This window comes from Colius striatus, chromosome 6, assembly GCF_028858725.1.
Source record: "Colius striatus isolate bColStr4 chromosome 6, bColStr4.1.hap1, whole genome shotgun sequence".
NCBI classification, from domain to species: domain Eukaryota; kingdom Metazoa; phylum Chordata; class Aves; order Coliiformes; family Coliidae; genus Colius; species Colius striatus.
In genome coordinates, this window is record NC_084764.1 from 15,084,710 (window position 1) to 15,112,111 (window position 27,402).

The window sequence follows — 27,402 nt, forward strand, 5'->3', positions numbered from 1 at the left end:
GCCAATGCTGGCTGACTTGACCAGGAAAATGATTGTAGATAAGCTATGCTAACTATGCAGTAATGATATGCATTAAGTAAATCTACACTCTTGTTCCTTTCTCAAAATATCTGAAGGTATTAGAGAAATTAGCTCTGAAAAATTTACAGTCAGAAACAGATAGCTAAACTCATATGCTAAACTGAACTGACATTGCTGTGATGATCCCTCTGAAGTTCATACTACTACCCAACACACAGAAGAAAGAAGAATATAAGTTGAAATAGTAGAGAGAAATGGCAGGATAGAGAAAGAAAATAATATCTAAAGCCATTCTTGCTATTTCATGAGCAGTATTACGTCTCGATTGTTTAATTTGTTGGCTGACTTTTCCCCAGAACTTTCTTTTCTGAGGCATATACCAATACATGTGGCACCATCTAGTGGTCTCATAAAAAATTAGTCAGATTTTGAGAGCATCCTTTGTTGTAGGTGTCTGGAAGATCTCAGGTTGTAACGCGAGAGGTGGAGGGTACAGAAGAGGCAGGCATGGGGTGGAGTGAAAGGAGGTGCTTGTGTTAGCAGATAAAAGCACATGGTGTAAACAATTAGTGGGAGTGGGAATAAAGCATTATCGATACTGTGTATGTAGTGATGTTGTCCCCTCAGCGGGGGCGGCCTGGTGATGCTGCCTGCAGCGGCAACATATGGTGACTCCGACGTGATTGGCGGAATGCAGGACATCCGCGGCCATAGTACAGTTGGAACAGGTGATTAAGGTACTCAAGGCGGTGGTGCTTGAGATGTATGAGTGGATTAATCGCACAACCACGTGCATCCTGTGGATGCGGAGGCGGCATGTGGTACAGGCACCCACAAAGTTATTAAACGTCCAGAATTGGACGGCAGTGAAGGAGGAGATGTTACAGGCTGCCTTAGCAGGGACCAAGGGGATGGGTCAGTATCTTAAAGCATGGGGGGAGATTAAGAGGATTCTGTCTACGGCATCAGAGGAGAAACAGTTTTGGTTGCCGGCGCAGGCAGCTATCCGGGGGGAGGGGCAGAAAGCGCAGACAGAGGAGAGAGTTTGTAGTGATCAGGAGGCTCCCATGAGCATGGAAATGGAGAATCTGGAGGCACAGACAGGTCCGTTGCTGTGTACGAATGCGGAATGTGATAAATTTAACAGCGAGGAGAGTGAGGGATACGGCCCCGGAGCAGAGCCCCCCGCGGGACAGCTGCTTCCCAGTTGAGCCCCGCCCGGTGAGTTACCCCTGGGATGAGTTCCTGAGGATGGGGACGGGGAATGGTGAGCGGGCGGAGTTGGACAGGGGTACGGGGCAGGATGATCAGGAGAGAGTGTGGGGGCGCGACCCCGTGTTAGACTGGGCACCATCGGGCACACGAGGGGAGCCAAAAAGAAAATGCAGCAGAGAGTAATACCGACTGCGCCGCAGGCGCCGGGGTGGGCAGCGCCGAAAAAGGAGAAAAATCAGCTGCGCCACGACTTACCAAAGATGGCGCCTGTATATAGTGGGGGAGGGAAAAATGGGAAAAAACAGCTGCACCACAACTCGCCAAAGATGGCGCTTGAAGGAAATGGGGCGGGAGAAATGAGGAGTATCAGCTGCCTTACTGGCCACCAAAGATGACACCTGGAGGCGGACGGGACAGAGTTTGGGGAGGTGGCCGGACAGCGCTGCTGATTGGAGGTGGAGAGTGACAGCTTTGTTTGCTTTTGCTTTGCTTCTCACGCACGCAGCTTTGCTGCTTCTTTATTAAACTGCTTTTAGTTAAAAAACAAAAAAAAACACCAAAAAAACAAACAAACAAAAAAAGTTTTCCTCTATACAATTGTTTTTACAAAGTCAAGGAGTCGAAAAGGACCCGGCGCAGCCGAGAGCTGACACAGAGCGAGCCCGACCCCTGCCGAGACCAGCAGCAGCCGACGCCACCGCCTTCACCATGCCCGGCACGGAGTGAGCCCCCCTGCCCCTTCCATCTGCAGCCACTTCCCGCACCCGTTAAGTGATCTTGTCCCCTCAGCGGGGGTGGGCTGAGCGATCCGTTCGAGTGGCCTGGTGATGTTACCGGTAGCGGCAACAATCTTTGACTATATATAATTACATTGTTTTTAGGAGTGTTTGATGAGTTATTTAGGCATAGAATTCCTGATTAACTAAACCTTGATGTTTTAAATCAAAACAGATATGTAGGTATCAGCACTGATGAAAAGTCAGAACAATGAAAATCTATCATGATTTCAGATTCTGATTCTCTAATCTCAGATATCTGAATAAAAAAATAAGAATCTAGGATTCTTCTTTGAAATATAATCCTAAGTCCAAATAAATGGAAAAGTGAAAGCATACGTCTCTTTCTCTGAACCTCATTTGGTAAATAAGTTCTTTGATTTCTGCTGCAATGTATGTTGACTGATTGTCTGTAACAATGTATTAGAAATGATGTCTTAATGTCTTATTAGAAATGATATCTTATGTCTTATTAGAAATGATGTGTCTTATGGGTTTCTGGGTCATGGTACTTCCCTCGCTTCTCTTAATATCTCTCACCTTTGGAAATTAGAGCAATGATTTAGGGTGGGAAGGCACCAGCTTTTTTTTTTTTTTTTTAAAAAGTAGTCTTTTCAGATGTTCCCAAACTGAGTTGATTTGTAGATCTATCTTCAGACATTGAGTTGTTTGCAGACTTCTAAAATCATGCAGTTATACAGTTGTATTTTCTGTGTCAGTCTTTCCTTTATGTGAAGACAGTAAAGCTTACCTTTAAGAAGAGAGGTGAGACTGAGAAAATCTATCTATCCATCTATATCTATATCTAAACAGAAGCTGGATTAGTTTTTCCTACAAAACAGTGTTCTGATTTAGGACTGGTAGGATTGCCTTTTTGTATTATGCAGAACAAGATGCACAAAAGCAAAAATGTATTTGTACAGTAGGTGAGGCTACAAGGAAGTTTTGCTTCAAGAAAACAAATGTGTTATTCGTCACTATTTTATCACTTTGCTGCTGCTTAAAATGAGATTATCACTTATCTTAAACAATTAGCAAGACCCCAAAAGCCTTCAAACCAATGAAAAGTCTACAAGTTGAATTTTAAAAAAAACCTGTAGAACTCAATTAGAACGGTAAAAGGAAACCTGTATAAAAAGAAGCCTTCCAGTTTTGGAAGGGCAGACAAAGATATTATGAAGATATTATGATATTGATTATGAAGATATTATGAAATAGTACTGTGGACAGATGAGGCCTTTCTTCCTGATTAATAGATCTTTCTAAACTTGATCTCTTATGAAAATTATTTTCTTATCACTAAAAAGCAATGCATTGTCTCCACAGAAAAAACAATACAAATAAAATTAATTTTATTCAAAAAATTAGCCACATAGCAGTGAGTCAATCCCTGGATGCCAGCTACCCACCAAAGCCATTCTACCCCTCACTCTCCTCAGCTGGACAGAGAAAATATAACAAAAGGTTCATGGGTCAAGATAAGGACAGGGAGATCACTCAGAAATTACTGTCACAAGCAAAAAAGACTCAATTTTGGGAAAAGTAATTTCATTTATTACTGATCAGAACAAAGAAGTGCAATGAGAAATAAAAACTAAATTTAAAACTAAATACAAGGTAAATAAAAGCATATGTGAATTGCTCCTTAGCTTCCTCCTTAGCTATTATTCTTTCTTCATTCAATGCATTTCCAGGTGAAGTCATGAGGCACATGTAATTTCCATTCATTTTATCAGCTTTCAATTACTTGATTTTGTTTGTTTGTTTGTTTTTTAATAGCAAATTATCCTGTTTGCTGATGTGTTCCAGTGACAAAGTATTTTCTGTGCTCATACAATAGACACAGAAATTGCACCTGACTGGTATATGATGATGAATAAAGGCATGCCTTTTTGTTCAGTCCCCCTCCAGTGACTGAACACCTCTTCTGATGAATCTCCTCTGTTTTTCATGCTTCCTTGAGTCACGAGAAGGTAAATAGACAGCAACAATCAAGAAGATAGTTAGTTGTACCCTTCTAGCTACAGGACTGAATTTTATGTGGACCTTTTGTGAACACCACCAAAATACATTTTATCCTACGCGTATCCACTGTTACACACATCGTTAGGAAACCAAGTCAGAAAAGCAATTTTGCCTCTTACTTATGCCAAGCAATGTAGATGACACAATACTCTAAGGGCTGGACAGAATTCTTAACTTTTTAATTTTTGACTCAGTGCAAAACCCTCCTCGGTAATTTGATGATTTTCTAAAAAAGACAGAATCACATATTTGTGAAAATGAGTACTAATGTTAATAAACTGCACTAACCTTATATACAATGCTGCAATAGGCATTTGTATCAGGGTACAATGAGAACAAAAGCCAGAATGGTTTAAAGGGTTATAGGATAAAAAGTAACATGATGAGTTTCACTACATGTCCTGATTTTTTGTTTTGCATCACCATACTTGATTGTCTTTAGTCTTACACTAAATTTTTCAGTTTCATTTAAAGCGAGATGTGAATTTAATAAATATAAGAAACATCAAAGTTGTAGAAAAAAAATACAGGAATTGCCCAGTTCTCTGCAGCAGCAAGTAAGTATAGCTGCAAAATATTAAAAAAAAAGAAAAGGGGCATGGTTTTGAAATATCATTGACAGAGAAACATGAGAAAATTTCACATGTACCTCAATGACAGAAAACCTCCAAAAAGGTAACACCCAAAAGAGATATCCTTACCAACTCACAGTTCCAAAGGTGCAAGATGTCATCTAAGATGGCAAATTTTTTATCAATGAGACAATACTGTATCAGAAGAAGTTGCAAAATCTGGAACACCTTGTGTCTGAATGATATTTGGGGGACTTTATAACAACTGTCCTATTTAAAAAAAAAAAAAAAAAAAGGAAAAGTTTGAAAAACGCATGATTTTTTTCTTTTGCAAAATATTTTGATGTAAAGAAAAACAACTAGTATAAAGTTATTTTAAAACTTTTTTTCACGCTTCTTACTCTTTCACTGCAAAAAGTAATTGAAGTTTTAATTTTCTTTTATGGGCTTTTTGATTAACAACTTTTCTATTTCAATGCATTTGACAGTAAATATAATATGGTATAAAAATCTAGTATAGTATGTATGTGGTAAAGAGCTAGTCCTGTGGATGAGGTACAGACTAAACCAAAAATTAAAGTGAAAAACCTTCAAACATTAAGGTAAGAAGGAGAATCAGAAGTGACCATGGCCTTGACTTGTGTTGGTAATAGAAGTTAATCTCTTGCCCAGTCAGTTTCCATAATTTGCTACACGTGTGCCTATGTTAAACCTCACTTTTTGAGGAACAAAAAAATTAGTCTCTTACACTATCTCATGTTAAAGCAGCTTTGAAGAATTATGTCCAGAGCCGAGAGATTTCCATTACTCTGTAAATATGACTGAAAAAATAATATTCAGTCAGTCCTCGCAGTTTTCATGAATTGCTGGCTATAGAGGAAACACTTGTCAAGGTAGTTAGGCAGGCTAAAGGAGCTTTTTGTTAAACTCCGCGTTAGTGAACTGCCCAGTGCCATGTGTTTGAGGCACTTTCTGTTTGTCAATTCTGAATACACAAACCCCAGCAATTATGTAATGCAAACATCCAACAACCTTGTCTTGCTTTGCAAATGGATGGCACTTGAATGTAAATCAACTTTATAGAACTTTCCTACTAGTCCTGCCCCAACTTCAGCTCTAGTGAAGTTCACCAGGACCCGTACAGTTTAGGGAGTGAAACGGAATATTCTGCATCTCTTTAGCTGTTGTTTTTTCCTTTGTTCACAGGGCAAGGCAAGGCAATCCCTACAGATGCACTGAAATGCATCTGAAAATGTCCAGAATATTGGAGAAGTTGACTCAAGACATAAAATTGTGTATAAACAGATGAGATTTTTGAAAAGGAAATACTACTAAGATTTTTGTGTGTATATTCATGCATGTATTAAAATCCTTTCAGGGTGCTCTATTTAATCTTTGGACTGAGACCAAGACAAAATCAAGGGGTGACACAGAAAATTCAGATCATAGCAACTGCAGTGACATGACTGACTGCAAAGAAATAAGACTTTTCTTCCTTTTCTTTTTTTTCACAGTTTTCTTCCAAGAACTAGGTCAGGCAATGAGAAATCACGACTCTAAAGTCAAATCTAAGGTTCAAGAGCTGCTTTGGTTACCCAAGGAGACGATCTACTACAATTGGTAGGAGTGCCCTGTTTGAGCTACAGCTAGCTTGGAAACTGTTTCCTCATCCAAAAGAAATAATGGTAACGGAAAGTTTCATTGCAAGTCCATCAGGAACTTCCACAAAACAGAACTGTTCTACAGAGCTGTGTTTCCTTAACCTGACACCAAGCGAAACATCTCAAAGGTGGACTGCTGGGATAAACACCACCTCAAAGATCCTGCCACCTCCACACTGTTCAAGATTTTGTGACTATCTGGTCTTAATGCCTTAGGGCTATCGATACAGAGGAGGAGGACTGTAAGTGGAACCTAGGAGCTAGGCAGTAGGAGGATGTCAGCATTTCTGAAATATTAAAGGTAAGATTTTTAGTCTTGCAAGAATGTATGATATTGAAAACATGTATTTTCCAATATTACTTAAACAATTAACAGATATTTCAAATGTTTTTGAAAAGATTTTAAAAGTTCACAAAAATTAAGATAGTTCATTTATCTTAACAGAAGGTGCTTTATAAGGCATGTGTGTAAAAAGAAGAAAATTCCCCTGGCAATTTTAGGAATCAATATTTTAGTAATATGTGCTCAAGCTTTTATTCAATCATAGCGTTATAACATTGTCATGCCTTCTGGCTGACTGAAATTTACCATTACAGTTATATCATTATAGCATTTGTCACTAACATGTACAAAATTTAAAGTTTGTACTATATATTTTTGAACAATGACCACGTGACAGGATAATATAGTTTTGTCTCAATTAGAAATTGTGACAGGTGGATCTAATATAAATGCTGCTAAACCTTCTCTCAGCTTGAGAATCTTGGAAACTTAGAAGTGATCCTATTTTCAGCTTTGTCAGAAACATTCTGGTCTCATACACCAGAAATTAACCTAAGACAGAATTCAAAGCTATTTCTCTGATGACAAAGAAATGAAGCACAGAAAAACTGTGATTTAAATTACTTAGAGTACCCCAAGCACAGACTTCCCAGAGGATTCTACAGTGGAAGTATGATATGAAGAAGTTGACAGTTTATATATTGTATGGCAGATAATGTGATTAGAACACAAATTATAATTACCTCTTGGGCAAACAAATATCCCAGAAAAAAAAAAAAATTCACAGACTCAAGTTTGAAAATGTTTGTAAATCAAGAGCATGCAAGTAATTAATTTGAAGCACATAGAAATGAAAATGCTAAGTTTAATTTAAAATGTCTCAGCAATACTTGACTTGTGTTTCAGCTGATTTGAGTTGTATTTCTAAGCATTCAGAAACTGATCTCATTCATGTAGTTTAAATGTTTTTTCAGCTCAGGCTAGAAATTTCCTCGCCCCTGGGAATGAAAGAATAGCTTTTCAGCTTCATGATGTGAGCTAATTCTCATTTTAAGCATATCTTTTTGCTGTATGGTTTGCTCTTTCTATTTTGCAAGATGCTAAGATATCAAATAAACAATATTAATTTAGGTGACTGTCTCTAGCAAAATAACAGCATGGAGGATGTTTTCCCGGGAAAGTATACATGGAAAGAAGATTGTAATGCTAATGATTGGTCTTGCGGTAGAACATATTTTCAAATATGATTTGAGATGTATTTTCAAACTAGCATTGCACAGGATATCCTTACTGTGGTGGTTTAGCCCTGGCTGGGTGCCAGGTGCCCACCAAGCTGTAATATCACTCCCCCTCCTAAACTTGATGTGGGAGAGACAAATATAATGAATAGTTTTTGTGTTGAGATAAAGACAGTGAGATCACTCAGCAATTGGTGTCACAGGCAAAACAGACTCAACTTGGGAAGAAAAAGCTTTGATTTATTAAAGGAACAATAAGAACAGGGAGATGAGAAATAAAACTAAATCTTAAAACACATCTCCCCACCCCTTCCTCTTCCTGGGACTCTCCTTCCTTCCCCACCAGCAGCACAGGGGATGGGGGTTGTGGACAGTTCATTACAGATGGACTTTGCCGCTGCTTCTTCTCAGGGGGAGGCCTTCTTACACTTCCCACTGCTACACTGTGAGGTCCCTCCCCGTGGGAGACAGTCCATCATGAACTTTTCCAGTGTGGGTCCTTCCCATGGGATACAGTTCCTCACAAACTGCTCCAGCATGTGGGCTCTTCTCTCCCCAAGGTCTCCCAGGTCCTGCCAGTAACTTGCTCCAACGTGGGTTTCCCACGGTGTCCCAGCCTCCTTCAGGCATCCTCCTGCTCCAGCATGGGGTCCTCCATGGGCTGTGAGTGGATCTCTGCTTCCTGGTGACCTCCATGGACAGCAGGGGCACAGCTGTCTCACCTTGGTCCTCGCCACAGATCACAGCGGAGTCTTTCTTCCAGGGCTTTTTCCCAGGGTTTTCGCATTCTAACTCCCTGTTGCTGCTGCAGTTTAGCAACTGTGCAGCAACTTCTTCCCCGTCTTGTATTTGTTACTCACAGAAGCGTTACCTCAGTCACTAATTGGCCAGGTCTTGGTCAGCTGAGGGACCCGTCTTAGCCCTATCAGCTACAGTGGAAACTTCTGGCAGATCTTCTTTGTTTAAAGAAGCCACCACTGTAGCCCCCCCGCCACCAAAAACCTGGCCCAGGCAAAACCTCTACACTTGCTGAGGATGTCTTGTGGCTGTACTGTCTCTGGTCTGTTTTTGAAAGAAGGATTATATATTCAAACGGCTGAGACATAGCAGAACATGTTCACACTTTGTTTTTCCTTTTCCGTCCTCCTTGCCCTTCTCTCTGCTGAAAATCTAGGGACAATATTCTCTCACTAAGGGAAAAAATGAACTGAAGACTACAAAACAATGACTGTCTTGCACAACAGTAAGAACACTATTTTTCTTAGGATTCCATGTGCTCTGAAGGGAAAAGCCTGGGGAAGAAGGTACTTTGAAAGTAAATTAGTGATATTTCATAGGATACTTTTTGTCCTCTTTTTTTCTTTGCATGTCAATGCTCTACAGTTCTGTAATGTTTTCTCTTTTAAAGATTTTCTAAAATAAAGCACTGGTTGCCTGTTCATTTTGCATACCTATTCCTCTATTTTTAAGTCAGATGTAAATTTAGTGTACACAATAATAATATTAGTGTGAGCCAGACAGTTTGGAAAGACACTATATAGGCTTTCTCTCACAGCTGTTTTAATACACTTCTATATTGTCCTATAGTATCGCAGTCACTGGCCTCAGCTTCTATGGAGACATGAGAAGGAACATCGGTGTACTTTGCTATGTAGATGTTACGTTGTAGCAAAAGGAGTTGTCCTGGTTTGGGCTAGGATAGGGTTAACTTTGATGAGGAAGTAGGAAGGGGCACAGCATGGGCAGCTGACCCAGGCTGGCCAACAGGTATTCCATACCATATTGACATCATGCCCAGTACATATAGGCAGGGAGCGAGTTGGGGGCAGCGCTGCGGAACCGCGAGCTCAGCTGCCAGTCGGGAGCAGTTGTGTTGGGTCCCGGGTGCTGAGCAACTGTGGCACGCACCATTCCTTTTGTATATCCCCTCATTTACTGTTAAAACAGTTTTTTTTTTTTTCCCTGAACTTGTTTCTTCTTATTGTTGTTCTTAATAGAACAACCATTCTTATTTCAACCTATGCGGGTTTTTCCCCTTTATCTCTGGTTTCCCTCCTTGCTCCACTGGGAGGGGGAGGAGTGAGCGAGCACTCTCGTGGCTCTTTGTCCTCCGCTGGACAATACCACAACATTATTTGGTGCCCAACGTGGGGCCCGCAGGGTTGAAATAAGACAGAGTGGGCTGAAACAATTTTTCTTGTGTACATTTCTGATATTAAAAAGCTGCTGGCCACAATGTTGATTTATATGCTTAAATGGTGTTGGCCAATAATTTCTCAATGTATTCTCTGTGATAGTGTTTATGGCCTTTGGAAAAGGGACAAAAGCACTCATTCTGATATACTGGTTGCTATTGGCTTATGGTATGGTTGTATCACTGGGTATGGAGCTAGGCCAGTACTTGGACATGACTTGGTTGTCATTTCTGCAACTTGGACATTCCCTCTCAGAATTTAGTGACAATAATGACACTCAGTTCATTGCAAAAACGGAGGGACGTGGTTTTTTCCATCCTCCCTTACTCATTCGGGTTAACTGCAATAGCTTTTGACAATTTGGAATACACTTGGGATGTTCCAGCCATTGTGGCTCTATTGTTCCGTCTTCTAGGCAGGGTGTTTTTCTTGGGTAGAGTTGCAAAATTTGTTTTTCAGACTGTTATGAGGGTGGGTAGCTATGGAGGGATTGACATACAGAAGAATAGGAACAGGTATTGGTACCCTGATACAAATGCCTATTGCAGCATTGTATAAAAGATTAGTGCAGTTTATTAACATTAGTACTCATTTTCACAAATATGTGATTCTGTCTTTTTTAGAAAATCATCAAATTACCGAGGAGGGTTTTGCACTGAGTCAAAAATTAAAAAGTTAAGAATTCTGTCCAGCCCTTAGAGTATTGTGTCATCTACATTGCTTGGCATAAGTAAGAGGCAAAATTGCTTTTCTGACTTGGTTTCCTAACGATGTGTGTAACAGTGGATACGCGTAGGATAAAATGTATTTTGGTGGTGTTCACAAAAGGTCCACATAAAATTCAGTCCTGTAGCTAGAAGGGTACAACTAACTATCTTCTTGATTGTTGCTGTCTATTTACCTTCTCGTGACTCAAGGAAGCATGAAAAACAGAGGAGATTCATCAGAAGAGGTGTTCAGTCACTGGAGGGGGACTGAACAAAAAGGCATGCCTTTATTCATCATCATATACCAGTCAGGTGCAATTTCTGTGTCTATTGTATGAGCACAGAAAATACTTTGTCACTGGAACACATCAGCAAACAGGATAATTTGCTATTAAAAAACAAACAAACAAACAAAATCAAGTAATTGAAAGCTGATAAAATGAATGGAAATTACATGTGCCTCATGACTTCACCTGGAAATGCATTGAATGAAGAAAGAATAATAGCTAAGGAGGAAGCTAAGGAGCAATTCACATATGCTTTTATTTACCTTGTATTTAGTTTTAAATTTAGTTTTTATTTCTCATTGCACTTCTTTGTTCTGATCAGTAATAAATGAAATTACTTTTCCCAAAATTGAGTCTTTTTTGCTTGTGACAGTAATTTCTGAGTGATCTCCCTGTCCTTATCTTGACCCATGAACCTTTTGTTATATTTTCTCTGTCCAGCTGAGGAGAGTGAGGGGTAGAATGGCTTTGGTGGGTAGCTGGCATCCAGGGATTGACTCACTGCTATGTGGCTAATTTTTTGAATAAAATTAATTTTATTTGTATTGTTTTTTCTGTGGAGACAATGCATTGCTTTTTAGTGATAAGAAAATAATTTTCATAAGAGATCAAGTTTAGAAAGATCTATTAATCAGGAAGAAAGGCCTCATCTGTCCACAGTACTATTTCATAATATCTTCATAATCAATATCATAATATCTTCATAATATCTTTGTCTGCCCTTCCAAAACTGGAAGGCTTCTTTTTATACAGGTTTCCTTTTACCGTTCTAATTGAGTTCTACAGGTTTTTTTTAAAATTCAACTTGTAGACTTTTCATTGGTTTGAAGGCTTTTGGGGTCTTGCTAATTGTTTAAGATAAGTGATAATCTCATTTTAAGCAGCAGCAAAGTGATAAAATAGTGACGAATAACACATTTGTTTTCTTGAAGCAAAACTTCCTTGTAGCCTCACCTACTGTACAAATACATTTTTGCTTTTGTGCATCTTGTTCTGCATAATACAAAAAGGCAATCCTACCAGTCCTAAATCAGAACACTGTTTTGTAGGAAAAACTAATCCAGCTTCTGTTTAGATATAGATATAGATGGATAGATAGATTTTCTCAGTCTCACCTCTCTTCTTAAAGGTAAGCTTTACTGTCTTCACATAAAGGAAAGACTGACACAGAAAATACAACTGTATAACTGCATGATTTTAGAAGTCTGCAAACAACTCAATGTCTGAAGATAGATCTACAAATCAACTCAGTTTGGGAACATCTGAAAAGACTACTTTTTAAAAAAAAAAAAAAAAAAGCTGGTGCCTTCCCACCCTAAATCATTGCTCTAATTTCCAAAGGTGAGAGATATTAAGAGAAGCGAGGGAAGTACCATGACCCAGAAACCCATAAGACACATCATTTCTAATAAGACATAAGATATCATTTCTAATAAGACATTAAGACATCATTTCTAATACATTGTTACAGACAATCAGTCAACATACATTGCAGCAGAAATCAAAGAACTTATTTACCAAATGAGGTTCAGAGAAAGAGACGTATGCTTTCACTTTTCCATTTATTTGGACTTAGGATTATATTTCAAAGAAGAATCCTAGATTCTTATTTTTTTATTCAGATATCTGAGATTAGAGAATCAGAATCTGAAATCATGATAGATTTTCATTGTTCTGACTTTTCATCAGTGCTGATACCTTCATATCATAGATGTTCATTCACTGGAGTGGGACTGAAGAAAAAGGCATGCCTTTATTCATCATCATATACCAGTCAGGTGTAACTTCTGTGTCCATTATATGAGCACAGAAAAATATTTTGTCACTGGAACACATCACCAAACAGGATAATTTGCTATTACAAAACGAACAAACAAACAAAATCAGGTAATTACAAGCTGATAAAATGAATGGAAATTACATATGCCTCATGACTTCATCTGGAAATGTATTGAATGAAGAAAGAATAATAGCTAAGGAGGAAGCTAAGGAGCAATTCACATATGCTTTTATTTACCTTGTATTTATATACATATTTTATTTTCATTCTTGCCTTTTTTTTCTTTACATTTTAAAAGATGCAATATGCTTTCAGAAGAAAAAAAAAAGACAATTACATCTTCTGAATATTCTACTGTAGAAAACAAAATGAAAAACTGAGCAGAAAATGGCTCATGAATTTCAAAAAGAACTCATGAATTTGCAAATGTGCCTGCTTAGTGCAGACAGAAGCAACAGCTGCTCAGACATCATGCTCTATAATGCACATTGACATGGTTACTTGAGAGGTACTAAATGAACTGTAGTCCTTGTCTGGAGTGCTTGATCAAAAGGGAACACTCACAGTTGTGTCGGGCTTAATTCACCAAAAATGGCATGGAGAAAATTAATGTAAGCATATCCAGTCTTTACAAGAAATCCATGAACCCTTCTAGGACAGCAGCGTCTGCATAGCAAATAATCCAGAGGCTGGAAAAAATTTAAGAAAATAGGAAGCATCTGTTGTTTGCACCAGCTGGGCTGTGGGGTGCTGGCATAAGAAAATTTTCAATTTCAACAGCTATTAGAAGGATATCAAAGCAGACTTTATTCCAGAATGTTCAGTACTTACGACTGTATTTTGTAATAAAAAGTACAGTTAGAAGTTGACTATTTCTTTATACAGAAAAAGATTAATAGCTCTATTCAGCTAGCCTTTTGCTTTCTCATTGTCTTTGGATTATTAAAATATAGAGCAATATCTAAAAGTTTCTGAACTATAGCCCTAAAGCAGAACACAAAAATCTCAAATAGATTTCCCACCATCTTCAGTGCAAGTCAAACTCTACCTTTTGTTTTATAATGTGGTCTGTTTAAAACAGACTAAAAACCAAGCAATTCAATGATTTCAGAATATCAAGTCAAAACAATGTACTCATATGTCAAAATACATTTTAAAAAATAATTATTTTGAATATGATTTTCTTTAACTTTGGCCATTGTGAGAAATTCTGGAATTACTTATAAAACCAAAATGAGCCAAATACATAACAATGTTAATACTTATTGTCACAGGAGCTGCACATGTATACAAGTGCTTTTCAGAATCCAGCTGTGCTGTCCAGGTCTGACAACACAAATTCCCCTTACAACATGTCGCAGAAGTCTATTATTTTTGGGAAAAAAAATAAAAGTGTCATTAGTTTTTGTAATAGTGTTACTAGTTTCAAGACTATGTAACAACTGTGGTTATGAAAGGCTTTCAGCTTTCCTTAGGAAACATGCTTTTCTTAACTGTTAAACAGTTTAAGGTAGGTGATCACATGCAGTTAAAATTGCAAAGATATTTTATCATAAAGAATATGACTGTGGATTATGATGAAGCCAGTTGAAGATGATAATTATGCTTTTAAAAAACACCCACTAGGATCCTAAATGAACAAAAGAATCTAGCTTCAACCTCCTCCCTAAATGCTACATATCTCACCATTAACATCTATGACTACAATGGAGCTAAGTAATTGGCAAAAAAACAAAAAGCAAGCAAGAGAAATTGTTTTATTGTTTATGCTTAACATCTGAAACATATATTGATGAGATCTATTTTTTCATTATTTTTTCATTTCCATCAGAATTTGTTCCATGTTCTATAACATACAAATTGCAATTTTGTATAGTACACAACTGTAGAGTTTTCTTCTGCACATTCAAATTCACTGAGATGATATGGATGTGGTTTTAATGATGAACATAGTTAATGAAAAATGGTGGGCTTACTCCTATAAACATGGAGATAATTTAAACCTTCAGATTTGAATTAACACTTCTCCTAAAAAATAGGATCTGCTTTCTGAAAACAGTGGGTTATATCACTGGCAAGTAAAAATCCAGAATCCTTGAGCTTTATAAGTATTATTTGACAATAATCACCCTCTATCAGCTACAGAGCTGTAGAAACAGAAATATAACCCCTTAAGCATATTTCCAAAAATAGCTTTAAAGTATTACCCTGTTGTATTTGAACCTCACTGGTAAAAAGGACACTTTTTATTTTTTCTTCCTGTTTCTCTTTGATACTTTTTGACAGAAAAAAGCAAAAGAGATTTCAGCAATATACCTATTGTTCCAATCATTTTCAAAACTGTAGGAGTTATTTTAATGGACAGTAGAACTTTACCAAGCATGACCTTCTATTTTAAACTGTAAAATATAATAGAGTAATTCTTACGTTAAAATATAGCTAAGGAAAATGCAGAAAATAAAAGCAGAGTTCAAATATTTAAACAGAAGTATACCTGTTTAATGCCATATTTTATCAGGCAATTGTGTTTCACTCAGAAAGTGAAAAAAAAATCACAGTCATCAAATCACTAATTTCTGAACACTTTTGTTTTTTTGAAATAAAGCTAATAGTAATTGAATAAATGCTTTGAATTTAATCTTTTAACATTTACTAACAACTGCCCTTACTTCCATTCACAGGGGTTAAAGATATGGTGTATTTGATCACTGGTTAAGAACTGCATATTTCATTGCAGGGTTAATCTGTTTTAAACAGAAGTATAACTGGAGGTATAGATTCAATGATCAACTTGATCTAAAGCTGTCGGAAAGAAATGTACAAGACTGTAGGACTGAATTGAAACTTTCAACAATTATTCATTAAAAATTATATATGTCATTTAAGAGATCTGAACCACATCTAAAAAAAAAATTCTAGTATTGATTAGAGTATAAACAGCAATTTTGTTTAATAGCCTTCACAGAAACTATCATATAAAAACCTCAAATGCCTGTAAAACTGGCAGCTTCTTTTGTATTTTCACTTTAAAAATTGACTAGGATTGATCGTAGGGTATGAGATATTCATAAAAAAGAAAGTATCTTTGACTAAGGAGTAGATACATAATAAGCAATACCAATAGAAGATTTTCTAATGTGTCCTGTGCCTCAATTCCTGAAGGTATGTCAATGTTATCAAGTCCTTCACCTTACCTAAGTTACTTGAGGCAATGTCACCTTATATTGATACCATATGTCTGTGTGGGACAACATCTAGATCAGGTGCTGAGATATTCCTTACTATCACTGACTTCTGCAAAAATTTACATCAGAAAAACTTACGGACCAAAATAGCTTGCTCACTACTTTCAGGCCACTAGATAACATCAGACATGGATTCACACAAATGACGTGTGAAACACCTAATTCAAATCAGAGTCCTAGAGCCATGGAATATATTCCTCTTTACATGATTACAGCTATTTAATATAAATGTATGAGTTTCACTCTGATCTTCGTCTTTTGCTCTTGATGTTTTGAGATATAATCCAAAATATTAATTTATCAAACCCTTCTACAGGTAGTGTCGAAAAAAGCAGTCTAACAATTAATTTCTGGGAATTTTTACATCTGAAGTTTTTACATTCATACTTAATAGCAAGTGTGAACAAAATAAGAAAAGAAAACAGAGAAAAATAACATACCAATACTGTTAGGCATGAAGTGTCATCCATGGAGGTTTTGGTTTCTGGGTGGCTATGTGATGCTGTTGGTCCTGTACTTTTGCAATGTAGCTGTTCAGTTGTATTCACAAAGATCTTAACAGGTCAGTTTTGATTAAAGGCAACTGTGAACTTCAGACCCTGCTTACAATATTCAGTGACAAGGTTATTCAGGAGTGTGACAAGCCAGTCAATTTCACTTTTTTCCCCCCCTCATATTTGATTTTTATACTTTTAATTTCTCTTAATTTCCTAGAACCTTTAGAATTTCTGTGCAAAGACATGTATCTCAGAGTAACCCCAACAGATTTTTCCAATGTGCCATGTACTGAACTGACACTTAAAAGCAGTGCTCAAGGAAATGTCACTTACACTCGAATTTAATTCATGATGTAATGAGTACATTTTGGGAGAAGTACAATGATAATGATGATGTGAAATTCAGTTTGATTGAATCTATTTAACAGCTAATAGAAAAAAGATCGGAAGCCACAGAGATATTAATGATATAGATGAAAAGGATATTGAGGCTATCTGCCCCAGGAGAAGATAAATCATATCCTCATCATTTCTAGTCTCCAGAAATCTCAGAGATAATAATATTTATATGATTAAGAAATATGTTCTATTGCGTAATTTCTATCTGCTTTCCTGCGATTGTAATACCATTGCCTCTTAAACTGTTATGAAACACTTTAATCCTTTATTCTTTATATTATCATTTTATAGACTTGAAAGTCATCATTATGTATTCTCTGTCTTTCCTTACTACACTAAAGGACTTAAATGTGTTCAGACTTTGCAGATCAATTTTGTTGCCTTTTAGTGCTCTTCACTCATGTCAGATCTCTCAGTGTGCAAGAGCCAAGGGGAATGCAAGCAATATTGAAAACTGATACTTTTCTATAACAAAAGTAGTAAAAAGGGTTTGGGACTGTGTGAATGCTATTTTTGGCCTGGAAGGGCAAAAAAAGGAAAAAAAAATCACAGAAACTCTACAGTTTCTTTTGCAGTGAAAGAGAAATGATGAAGAGGAGAGTACAAAGAGAAGGATAACAAAACTGAATTAACATAATAAGATGGAACAAGGATAAGGTAGATGCATACTCCAGCATTTATAGTTTGAATGTTGCATGCATTTGAGTGTAAGAATCTGTCTCAGAAAAATTGAATTACTGCCAGAGGAAGTTAGTCAACTAAGATATTAAAAAAAAAAAAAAAAGGAACAAGCAAATCATGTCCAAAATTGGCCAAATAGAATTAATTTGATGAAATGGTAACTATTTGAAAAAATGTGTTGTTTTGTGTAAAAAAAAAAAAAAAAAAGCCCATTTGTGTTTGAATGTTAAGAAATATGCTAAATGTTTTTTATTTTCAATTTGTTGTCATAGTGAGGCTTTAGCTACTGTGATTCCTAGCCATATCTTTTTTTGCTGGTCAAATACCTGAGGCAGTTTTTTAAAACACAAAGATCAGTTTTGTTTTATTCAAAACAAACTTTAATGGCAAGATGTCCAGCAACTCCCTCAATCCAACATATAAATCAAAGACATTTTCAACGTATTTACAGGGTGCAGGTAACTAAACAACATTAGACTGTTATTGCTCTTTCTTAATGACTGCATTTTCTTTGCATATGAGAGCTGGCTGACAACTCTGCTTATTTTCTTTTATGAGATATTCAGATATCATTGAACTCAATAAATACTACAGTGCCTTAAGTGTTTGTTCTATTATATTATTCAAGTTCTGCCCAGTATTTTTGTTTCCTGGAACAGGTCAATATACTTTATTGGCATTTTTTAAACTTGTTTCACTCCCAAATACAATCTTAATATTTGTGGTTTTGAACCTTAGATTATTTTTAGATTTGAACATTTCTCCAAGAAAAAACACTCAATCTATTCTTCTCTTTACCACTTTCTGTAAGCCAGGTGCCCTGTTTGCCAGAAGTGAAAATCAAGTTCATTATAATTTTTTTGATCCTTTGCATTGTATTCCTATAAAATTTCTAGAGCTGCATTTTTCAAAAGAAACTAAAATAAAAAATTCCAAAATTCAGGTTTTGAGGGGTTTTCTTCTTTTTTTTTTCTCTCATGGGAAGTTGACCAGGCATTATTAATACCTTTCTGGGTAAATTTGCATAGCAGGTATCCATAGAAACTTACATAAATGCCATATATCTGTATTTCTAAAGGTAGAGTAAATATCAACATGATGACTTGGGTAATTAAAGAACACACATCACACAGCAGTTTGGATTGGCTTCTTAGTTGAAGGTCACAGAATGCCAGATTCTTAGGGGTCAGAAGGGACTTCAAAAGGTCATCTAGTCCAACCGCCCTGCCACAGCAGGGCAATTTAGAGTAGGTTACATAGGAACTCATCCAGGTGGGTTTTCAATGTCTTCAGAGAAGCAGACTCCACAACCCATCTGGGCAGCCTGTTCCAGTACTCAGTACAATTTCTTCACCTAAACAGTGAAGAAATTCTTCCTTATGTTTCTTCTGAACATCTTATGTTCCATCTTGTACTTACTGGCCTTTGTCCTATCATTGGCCATCATTTAGAAGAGCCTGGCTCCATCCTCCTGACACCCATCCTTTACATATTTATAAACATTAATAAGAACACCATTCAGTCTCCTCTTCTCCAAGCTAAAGAGCCCCAGCTCCCTCAGCCTTTCATCATAAGGCAGATGTTCCACTCCTTTCATCATCTTGGTGGCCCTGCGCTGAACTCTCTCCAGCAGCTCCCTGTCCTTCTTGAACTGAGGGGCCCAGAACTAGACACAATATTCCAGATGCTGTCTCATGAAGGCAGAGTAGAGGGGGAGGAGAATCTCTCTTGACCTACTGCCCTCAGCCCTTCTAAAACACCCCAGGATGCCATTGGCCTTCTTGGCCACAAGAGCATACTGCTGGCACAGTGTAGCTGTTTATCAATTTTAATTGCTTCAAGTGACTAATGCTATAGGAACTATATGTATAAATTCACATATACACTGATTTTTGAAAAAGGAAACTACAGCACTATTATTTTGCTTTTTCACTTGGATGATTGGTTAGGATGCCTCTCCTTCAGAGTCAATAGTTGTGCTTTAATTTGGGACAGAAAAGCACTGTGAAGAAGTTCAGTCTAATTATGATATTGTTAACAAATTTCAAAGACTATAGATCATGACCTCTACTCTGCAGCTCCGGATGTAATTGGTATTGTGCAGGAACAAGAATTATTTGGCAGTGAATTATTCTCTCTTCTTCAAGTCATCATTTCTTTGACTTACTGTCAACAACTTAATTAGTGATATTTAGAACTAAAAGTGATTTCCAGATTTTTTTTTTTTTTTAAAAAAAACTAGAGTGATATGGTTGGAAAACTGTAGAAGGGAAAAAAATCCAACCATTCAGCCTGACCTCACCACTGAGTTCCAACTAGGGAGAAAATAAGTTTTCTAATACCAGCTCATTCTTTATGTATTTCTTCAGAAAACAGTGGATTCTGAACTAATAGTTAAGCTCATGAAAGGATTTATTATCTAGTAGACAACTATCCTATTGCTTCAGAAATAATTTTCCAAGAAGATATTTTCTTTTTTGACAGTTGCTTTCTGCAGGTGACTTCATCTTTTATCTTACTGAGATACAAATAATCTGCGATATGGGATACAGAACTCCTTAGAAAATGGAGGATTTGTACATGAGTGTTGCATGTGTAATAGAATTTCTACATATTCACTTTGTGCTTCTGTGAATTGGTTTACTTTCCATACAAAGACACAAACAAGTATTATCTGGGTGTGAATGAGACTTGCACAAATCCAGTTGATTCTGGACCCCAGGGACGGTGCTTGGGAGACAAGTGTTGGCATAAAAATCAGCTGTTACTTTCATAGAAAACTGCAAATACACAACCAGGGAAACACAGATAAAAACCTCTCTAAACCAAAACTAAACTAAACCTCAAAACAGAGGCTCCCTCCTGCCTGTGTCATCAAAACATTGTTTTGTTTGCAAATCAATAAAGATGTAATTTATCGTAAAATGAAACTGACTCTGGTGACTGCAAGGATTAATGATCATGACATTAATCCAGTGCATGCACTGTCTTGTCTACTTAACTTTAAAGTTACAGAATCAACAAAATTAATTTTTAATTCTCCTGATGTTGACATTGGAATTCTAGCTTTAACTACCATTACAAGTAAGACAGTACATTTTTTCATGTCTCTTCCTTAGATGCTCCAGAAAGCTTGGGAAGTCTCTTTTTCCTCTTACAGCAAATACTCTGTGGTAATCCCTCGCCTAATGCTAGACTAGAAAGAACTATACTTTTATTCCTTCTAGCATTTTTTTCCTACAGTTGCTAAATCATTTTATGGTGCTCACAGAAGTAATTACGTCATGAAATTCATACATTGAGACAAAGAATATTAACTTTCCAGTCTTTTCAAAGGAGTTTTAAATGATTTGATTTATTGTGTCAGGTGGGGGAGTCTTAATCTATTTGGGCTGTCAAGACTAAAGGAAAATGCACTGAGCTACACATCCCACCTTCTCTTTTCCCTAGTTATCTCAAAAGAGCTTCAAAGTGTGTGACTCACTACCATTCTACATAGTCCACATTTCATTCTTTGGGAAGAAAGCAAAGGTAAGCAAAGGAGGAGAAGAAAAAGTCCATAGCTAACAAAAAGCACACATCCAAGCTAATGTTCCACTTTAGAAACTAAAGCGTCAGATCCAGAAGGGGCCAAGCTTATCGCTGATTGTAAGTCAATTTTAACTATCAGCTCACATGAAAGAAGTGTATTCTAACGGCTAAAATTAATTTTAAACTCTGATAGATTAGAAACTTCTAAAACACCCCTTCCACACTCTCACAAGTTACAGTTGCACATATTTTCAATACCAATAACTGAAGAATTAATTTTTTTCCTGTACACAAGAGTTTATGGAAGACATTAAAAGTCACTATGGGAATATGCTCTACCTTTTCAAACTGAGAGATTGAAATTTTTCTGAATCTCCTCTAAGATACCATTCCATACACAACAGATAAGAAAGAACACACATCATCATTTTTGTTTATAGTAATTAATGTAATAGAATTAACAAGAATTGTTGATTATACATTTTTTAGGTTTTTTTTTTTCAGCTCAGCAAACTTCCTGCACAGAACATTTATGTCATTCTTCAAAGCCTTTCTGAGAGACTCTTCAAAAATCCATAGAAAAACGGAGCTTCCATGAAGAACTCCGTTTACTGCAGCAAAACCAGCTAAGCATTTACCTTGATTACATTTGTGGTACTAACGTCTAGAAAAAATATATATGACAACTAACTAAATCTCTTATCTGCACTTACAGAGAATGGAAATGCTTTATTGGGCGGAAGTTCAGAAAAGGGAGAAAAAGAATGATAATGCAAACCAGTGTAATTGCAAAAACTAAAATGACAACCATTAAGTTATGGCTATGTGACTTCTGCCATACTATGTCAAGCAAGCTTAACTTGCAGGTCAAGCCGTGTAGATTCTATTAGAATTCCTATTTGTGAAATAAATCACACTTGCTTGAAACACAAAGGCTAGGTATCCACAAAAGTACTTCAAGTTAGTTTGTCTCCTGGCTTTGCCAATAAAGCAGTTAGTTGTCAGAATGGAACTGAGGAACTCTTTAAACCCTGGTATCTGAATTGCTTGTAGTGATGTGCCTATAACATTTTTCTAGCGTTCAGCTATAGTTGATAAGGGTTGAAAGCTACTGGACTTGTATCTTCTTACTGGAAGATGTTCTTCTCTTTCATTTGAACATATCGTTATATTTTTATGTTAAAGTAGTTATCCCCAGGGTAAGTCTGGCAAATAAAGTATTTTCACATACAAATGTGATTTTGCTAACTTGCTCCAGTAAGTGTTTCTAATACCTTACATATGTTCTAGCCATCATAAAATCTTCAGTGTACATGCATATTTTTTTTCTTTTCTCTCTCTCTTTTTTTTTTTTTTTTAAGATTTCCTGGACAGTATGCTGGTTTCTGTACATCCCATTCAATACACTGTGCTGGAACTCATAAAAATCTCATAAAAAATATCTAGGCAGTCTATGATTATACAAACAAGCCTATATTTTGGCTTATGCAAAACAACATCATCACCTCCTAGAAACCCTATGCTCTGTACTCTCTAGCAATTCTATACAGCTCTTCATTCTTTTCAATTTACAAACATAAAATACCTTACTGCTACCATTCCCACAGCTTTTCCATCATTGTTAGACACTGACTTTACTAGCAAGAAAAATCCTGAAACTATTTTTTTGGGTGATATTTCTAGATTCCCCTGACAAAAGTAGCTGCACTTGCAGCCTGACTTGGGGAATCACTCAGTGCCTGGCCAAATGCTACTCTGTTGCTTTACAATCCTTGGATGTCAAAATTATGACAGATTTTAACAAAACTTCCAGTAAGACGGGAATTAGCATTTGCCAATAAAGGAATTTGACTGGAAATTTGTTACACTAAAGTGGTTTGAGTAGTCATTGCAATTTATAGAATGAGCTGTCAGCCACTAATCCCACTGTGATGCTTTTCAGATAGAAACTATGCAGTAAATTAAGAAAACTGAGATAGAGGCTTTGTGTCATTTCAGTACTAATATTTTTACAAGTCTCAAAACTGAAAAATTCCAGATTTAAAGGCAGCAGATACTAGAAGCTGTCACTCAATATCACTACAGGACAAGGAATTTCTGCAGAGCTAATAAAATATTAATTAGCAACACTGCAAAGATATTTATTTGATTTTTGTCAGTCAAATATTGTGCCTTGAGGAGCATGACAGCAACCATATTCTGCAACACACTCATCTTCTGCAGGTAGCCCTCATTTGAACATATGGGAATGCTACTTTGTGTGAACAAGAATTCTACCTTTATGCTTATACTCCCATATGGCAATAAAATTGCTTTCACTTCGACAAAAATGTATCAATAAAATTAGATATCCAAAATAAAACAATTTGAAAATAAGCACTTTACAGCAGATTGAGAATAAATTAACACAGACGTTCTTTTTTAACCTGTACAGCCTTTAAGTAAAGATGTAAACTTAAACTTGTGTTAACCACTGTCTGGAACCTGCAAGAACACAGTTCCCATTACTTATTTTTTAATTACAGTACTTTTTCTCTTGAAAGATTTCATACTTACTGCAGAAGCTATTTTTTATTCAGTTTTATAGAGTGAAAGATAAAAATGTTACTTAAAAATAATTCATATCCTGAATAGATAACTTCAATAATACATAATACAAGGACAGTTTTGCTTTGATCACAGTTAATTATTTAATGACAAGATCAGGGTTGCCAGTAATGACTCAAGAGAGCAGGTCCCTTTTTTTTTTTTTCCCCCAGAATGGCAAAAAATAATTTCTACATCTTTGAGAACTTTCAAGAAATTGGTTACAATAGATACCAGCAAGTTTTACAATTCTGGCATATCATAGTAAAACCCACCTACTTTTAAGATCACTTTGTGTTAATATTTCACGTAATGTACAACTTTTACTAGACACAAAAGTAGTCTTTTAAGACAGATTGCAGTACAGTAGTCAAGTCTAACAATACATTATTTTTATTCTTTGCAGAACTGTAAAAAGATAAAGTAACTATTAATGATGTTACAATTTACAAATACATTCTTTCATATGAAACATTAATCTGAATGTATGTTTTATGTATATGGCTACCTAACACTTTCAGGTTGTATACACCACAAGCTAAGTTCCAGAAAGAAATAGCAATTCTGTAGGATTTACCTTTGGATAGATATTTATACGCCTCTGATTTATTTTTTTTCAAGAACTACCAAATCTTGTAGTTTAATGAACAGTGAGAACAAAGTAAACACACGGACAAACAGCTTCTCCTTCATTCAATAACACTAGGTTTCTCAGAATTCCCATTGTAAATGGCTTGTGATGGATAAAAGTCCCAAGTTATGATACATAACATGATATACTTATTGGAGGATATAAAAAAATAAAAAAGGCTGAAAAACTGTCAGTGGGACTAACAGTTCAACTCACAACAGGTCTGGAACTTAGCAGTGATCTTGTCTTGTTCAGATGATATTCATGTAAACATCTGAAAACCAATGCCTTCTTATCTGAGTTCAGACAACTAATTCTTTTCAGGTTGATCTCATCTGTGGTTTAGATGTTTCTTCTAAATTATTGACAAGCTCAAAAGACCAGCTAGATGGCAGTAGTTCAAAACCAATTCCTTCTTTCTCTCAGGAGAAAGACTTGTGAGGTTAACAGCAGAATATAGTTTAAATAGAGTGGAAACAGAAGATATCAACGGAAGATATCTATGTAGTAAATATGTACCTCAACTAATTTATAATGCAGCTATTTTTAAAAGAATAGCCTAATGTTTTGTCTTTAGGAGACATTTAACTTCAAATGAAGGACTGTTATCCTGGTTAATTTGCAGAACTACCCATAGTCATTACAATAGTGCTTGGATAGCTCCTGATGTTTACTGAGCAAGCATTAATTGTACGTAGCTCAAATGGTTGTTCCGAACATGTCGTTAATAAGCCTCTTTTGACTTATAACAGATGTGGACAAATTCCTTTTCAATTGACAGTGCTGATGCTAAACAGATCTAAATGATTGTATAGTACTATACAGATGATAAATTTACCTCCTCTCAATTCCCAGTGTGAAATTAAATAAAAAGCTTTGTACAAAACAGTTTAAATTACAGGAAAACCCCCACAGATAGAAAGTTTTAATGCAATCAGTTAACTAGATAGTGTTCTTAGCTCAAATGAGAAAGTTCTCCTAAAGCCAAGTATCTTTCTACAAAGTAGACATTTCCAAGAGATTTTCAGTTACTTCAACCAGTAACTAAAATATTCTCAGTTACTACAGAAGCTTTTATCTCTCTTAGAAGTGCTGCTCTGAGTATTTTAGAGTGTTTAAAGTGTCATTAATAATGGAAAAATCATATTCTCCATTGAAAGTAAAAGCTGCAGTATATTCATATAATGCCAGCTTTCTGGCTCTCCAGTAAGATGAGGATAGAAATTAAGAGCAGGTATCTTCAGAAGAAACTTCTGCTACAATATTCCTGTTTCTAGCTTACAGGTTTAGAAAAAAAAACAGTGCAGTATCTTTTTTTTCTTTTTTTCTTCATTCTAGAAGCATATTGGAACATCTTAAAAAAATGTTAATATACAGTTGTGAAGCAAAGGAGTAACCTACTTACTTTTCTAAGAGAATACAGTGCACATATTACATATAGTGAATACAGAATGAAGCAGAGTCACCCTTCCAGTGAGGATGTATATTGAAAACTGAGATCCAAACTAGAAGTTATGATTCTAATGAACCAAGACATGCTTTTCATGTTTTAAAAACAAGACAACTAGCTAATGTAAAAGTGTACCCAAAAAATTCTTACTATACAATTTATGAAGAACAGATGACTTGGAAAATGGTTCATTCTCACTTTCCCAGGCCTTTGCATCCTCATTTACATAGACCTTCAGCCACAGAATCATAATAAAAAAAATGAAATGTTATTTTATACCAGATTGCTAAATTCTAGACTGTGTTTGAGGCACAGCTATGTGTGTATAGATGTAAAATTACTTTTTTTTCCTTAATTTTGAAGCCTCAAGCACACATTCTGTAGATTTCATTATAGTATTCATACAATCAATCCAGAAGGGAAAATAGAAATATTCAAATGCATCACTGGTTCCCCAGTGAAATTCTGATATGCATTTCTGAATGCTGGTGATGGCAAATGTAAAACTTCCTACACAGAGTAGAAGAAACGAGCTTTTCTGTTTCCCAGGACTAAACAGTCTAATCTCCACAACATTTAATAATCCCAGGTGTTCAATTCCAACATTCACATTCTGCTGATGCTACATAAAATGAAGAAAAAGATACCTTTCTTTGAGTTTTATTTCCACATATACATCCACGACCAGTTAAATAATTTTCTGTACAAATGGGAAGAGTATTACTATTTTAATCCTGATCAGTTTGTTATTTGGTCCAGTTATCCAGTTTGCTTTCACTCCTGTAACAACTAAAATACAGGTACAAAGTACTGCAGGATTGTGTAGCAATATTACAAAAGATAAATAAAAGTAAGTTCAAAAACAGTAGAAATGCAACACTTTCCCTGCAAAAAACTGAAAGAATGCATCTCTGCTGAACTGGAAGAAAAAAGCACACAGAATTCTGCATCTCCTGTAAGAACTGCTGAACGTAACCTTTCCAGTTTCTCTTGGGAAGACTTCAGCTTTGGGCAGTATCTCAGCATTTGTGCTTCATGGCAAGCTGAAAAACAAACAAAAAAAGAATTCAAGAGATCTCACAGGCAGCAATTGCTATGTCAAGCTAACATAGCTTGTCTAGATCAGAAGAGTTTGTAAACTGAATCCTCCAGAAGATGCTTGAAACCTGTAACTTCTTTGCACACAGACATGCAGAATCCTTCCCTTTGCTGTGACTGATACGCAAAGTCTCCCTTTCCTATTCTGACAAGACAGGACTTACCTGCTTTCATAACTTTGTTTCCCGATGTTCTATTATTTCACTATCTGTGAGGAGGGCTAGAGCAAGATGCTATAAACAAACACATTAGATCATTTAGACCTAATGATTTGTATTGTTAAATATAATCAGAAATCCTAGACAAGCAGCTCTGCCACTTCACAACAATGAAAAATTAAGGGCAGATAACCTTTCTACCTCTGTGATTACTATTTTCATTTCAAATAATTAAAAAATTGAATTAAAACCGAGAACAAGAGGGGGAATAACAGAGTTAAAATGAGTTAAATCCTGTGTAAAAGGTGTAGACAAACTGGCTTTGAAAAACTAAGCAGAGAACTTAAGTTTTATGCTATGTATAAA

The 27,402-nt window shown here is 36.2% G+C and overlaps 1 protein-coding gene and 1 long non-coding RNA gene across 12 annotated transcripts in view; one reads left to right on the plus strand and one right to left on the minus strand.

The window, feature by feature from the left end:
- The first annotated feature begins 499 nt into the window (after positions 1-499).
- Positions 500-21,345, plus strand: LOC133625608 (uncharacterized). 6 transcript variants are annotated; one of them, XR_009818877.1, is made up of 5 exons: positions 768-1,242; positions 1,848-3,985; positions 6,124-6,571; positions 17,465-17,558; positions 21,033-21,345. It is a non-coding gene; the product is annotated as an uncharacterized LOC133625608 (long non-coding RNA). The 6 variants fall into 6 exon arrangements; XR_009818879.1 differs by lacking the exons at positions 17,465-17,558; positions 21,033-21,345 and adding an exon at positions 500-758 and having other exon boundaries at positions 1,169-1,242; positions 6,124-13,036; XR_009818880.1 differs by lacking the exons at positions 17,465-17,558; positions 21,033-21,345 and adding an exon at positions 500-749 and having other exon boundaries at positions 1,169-1,242; positions 6,124-13,036.
- Positions 17,971-27,402, minus strand: part of STXBP6 (syntaxin binding protein 6) — a 113,248-nt gene continuing 103,816 nt past the window's right edge. For all 6 annotated transcript variants that reach the window (XM_061997665.1, XM_061997666.1, XM_061997664.1 and 3 more), the window contains one exon: positions 17,971-26,823. In XM_061997665.1, coding sequence (XP_061853649.1) covers positions 26,800-26,823 — 24 coding nt within the window. In that variant the 3' untranslated portion in view covers positions 17,971-26,799. The remainder of the gene's footprint in view (positions 26,824-27,402) is intronic.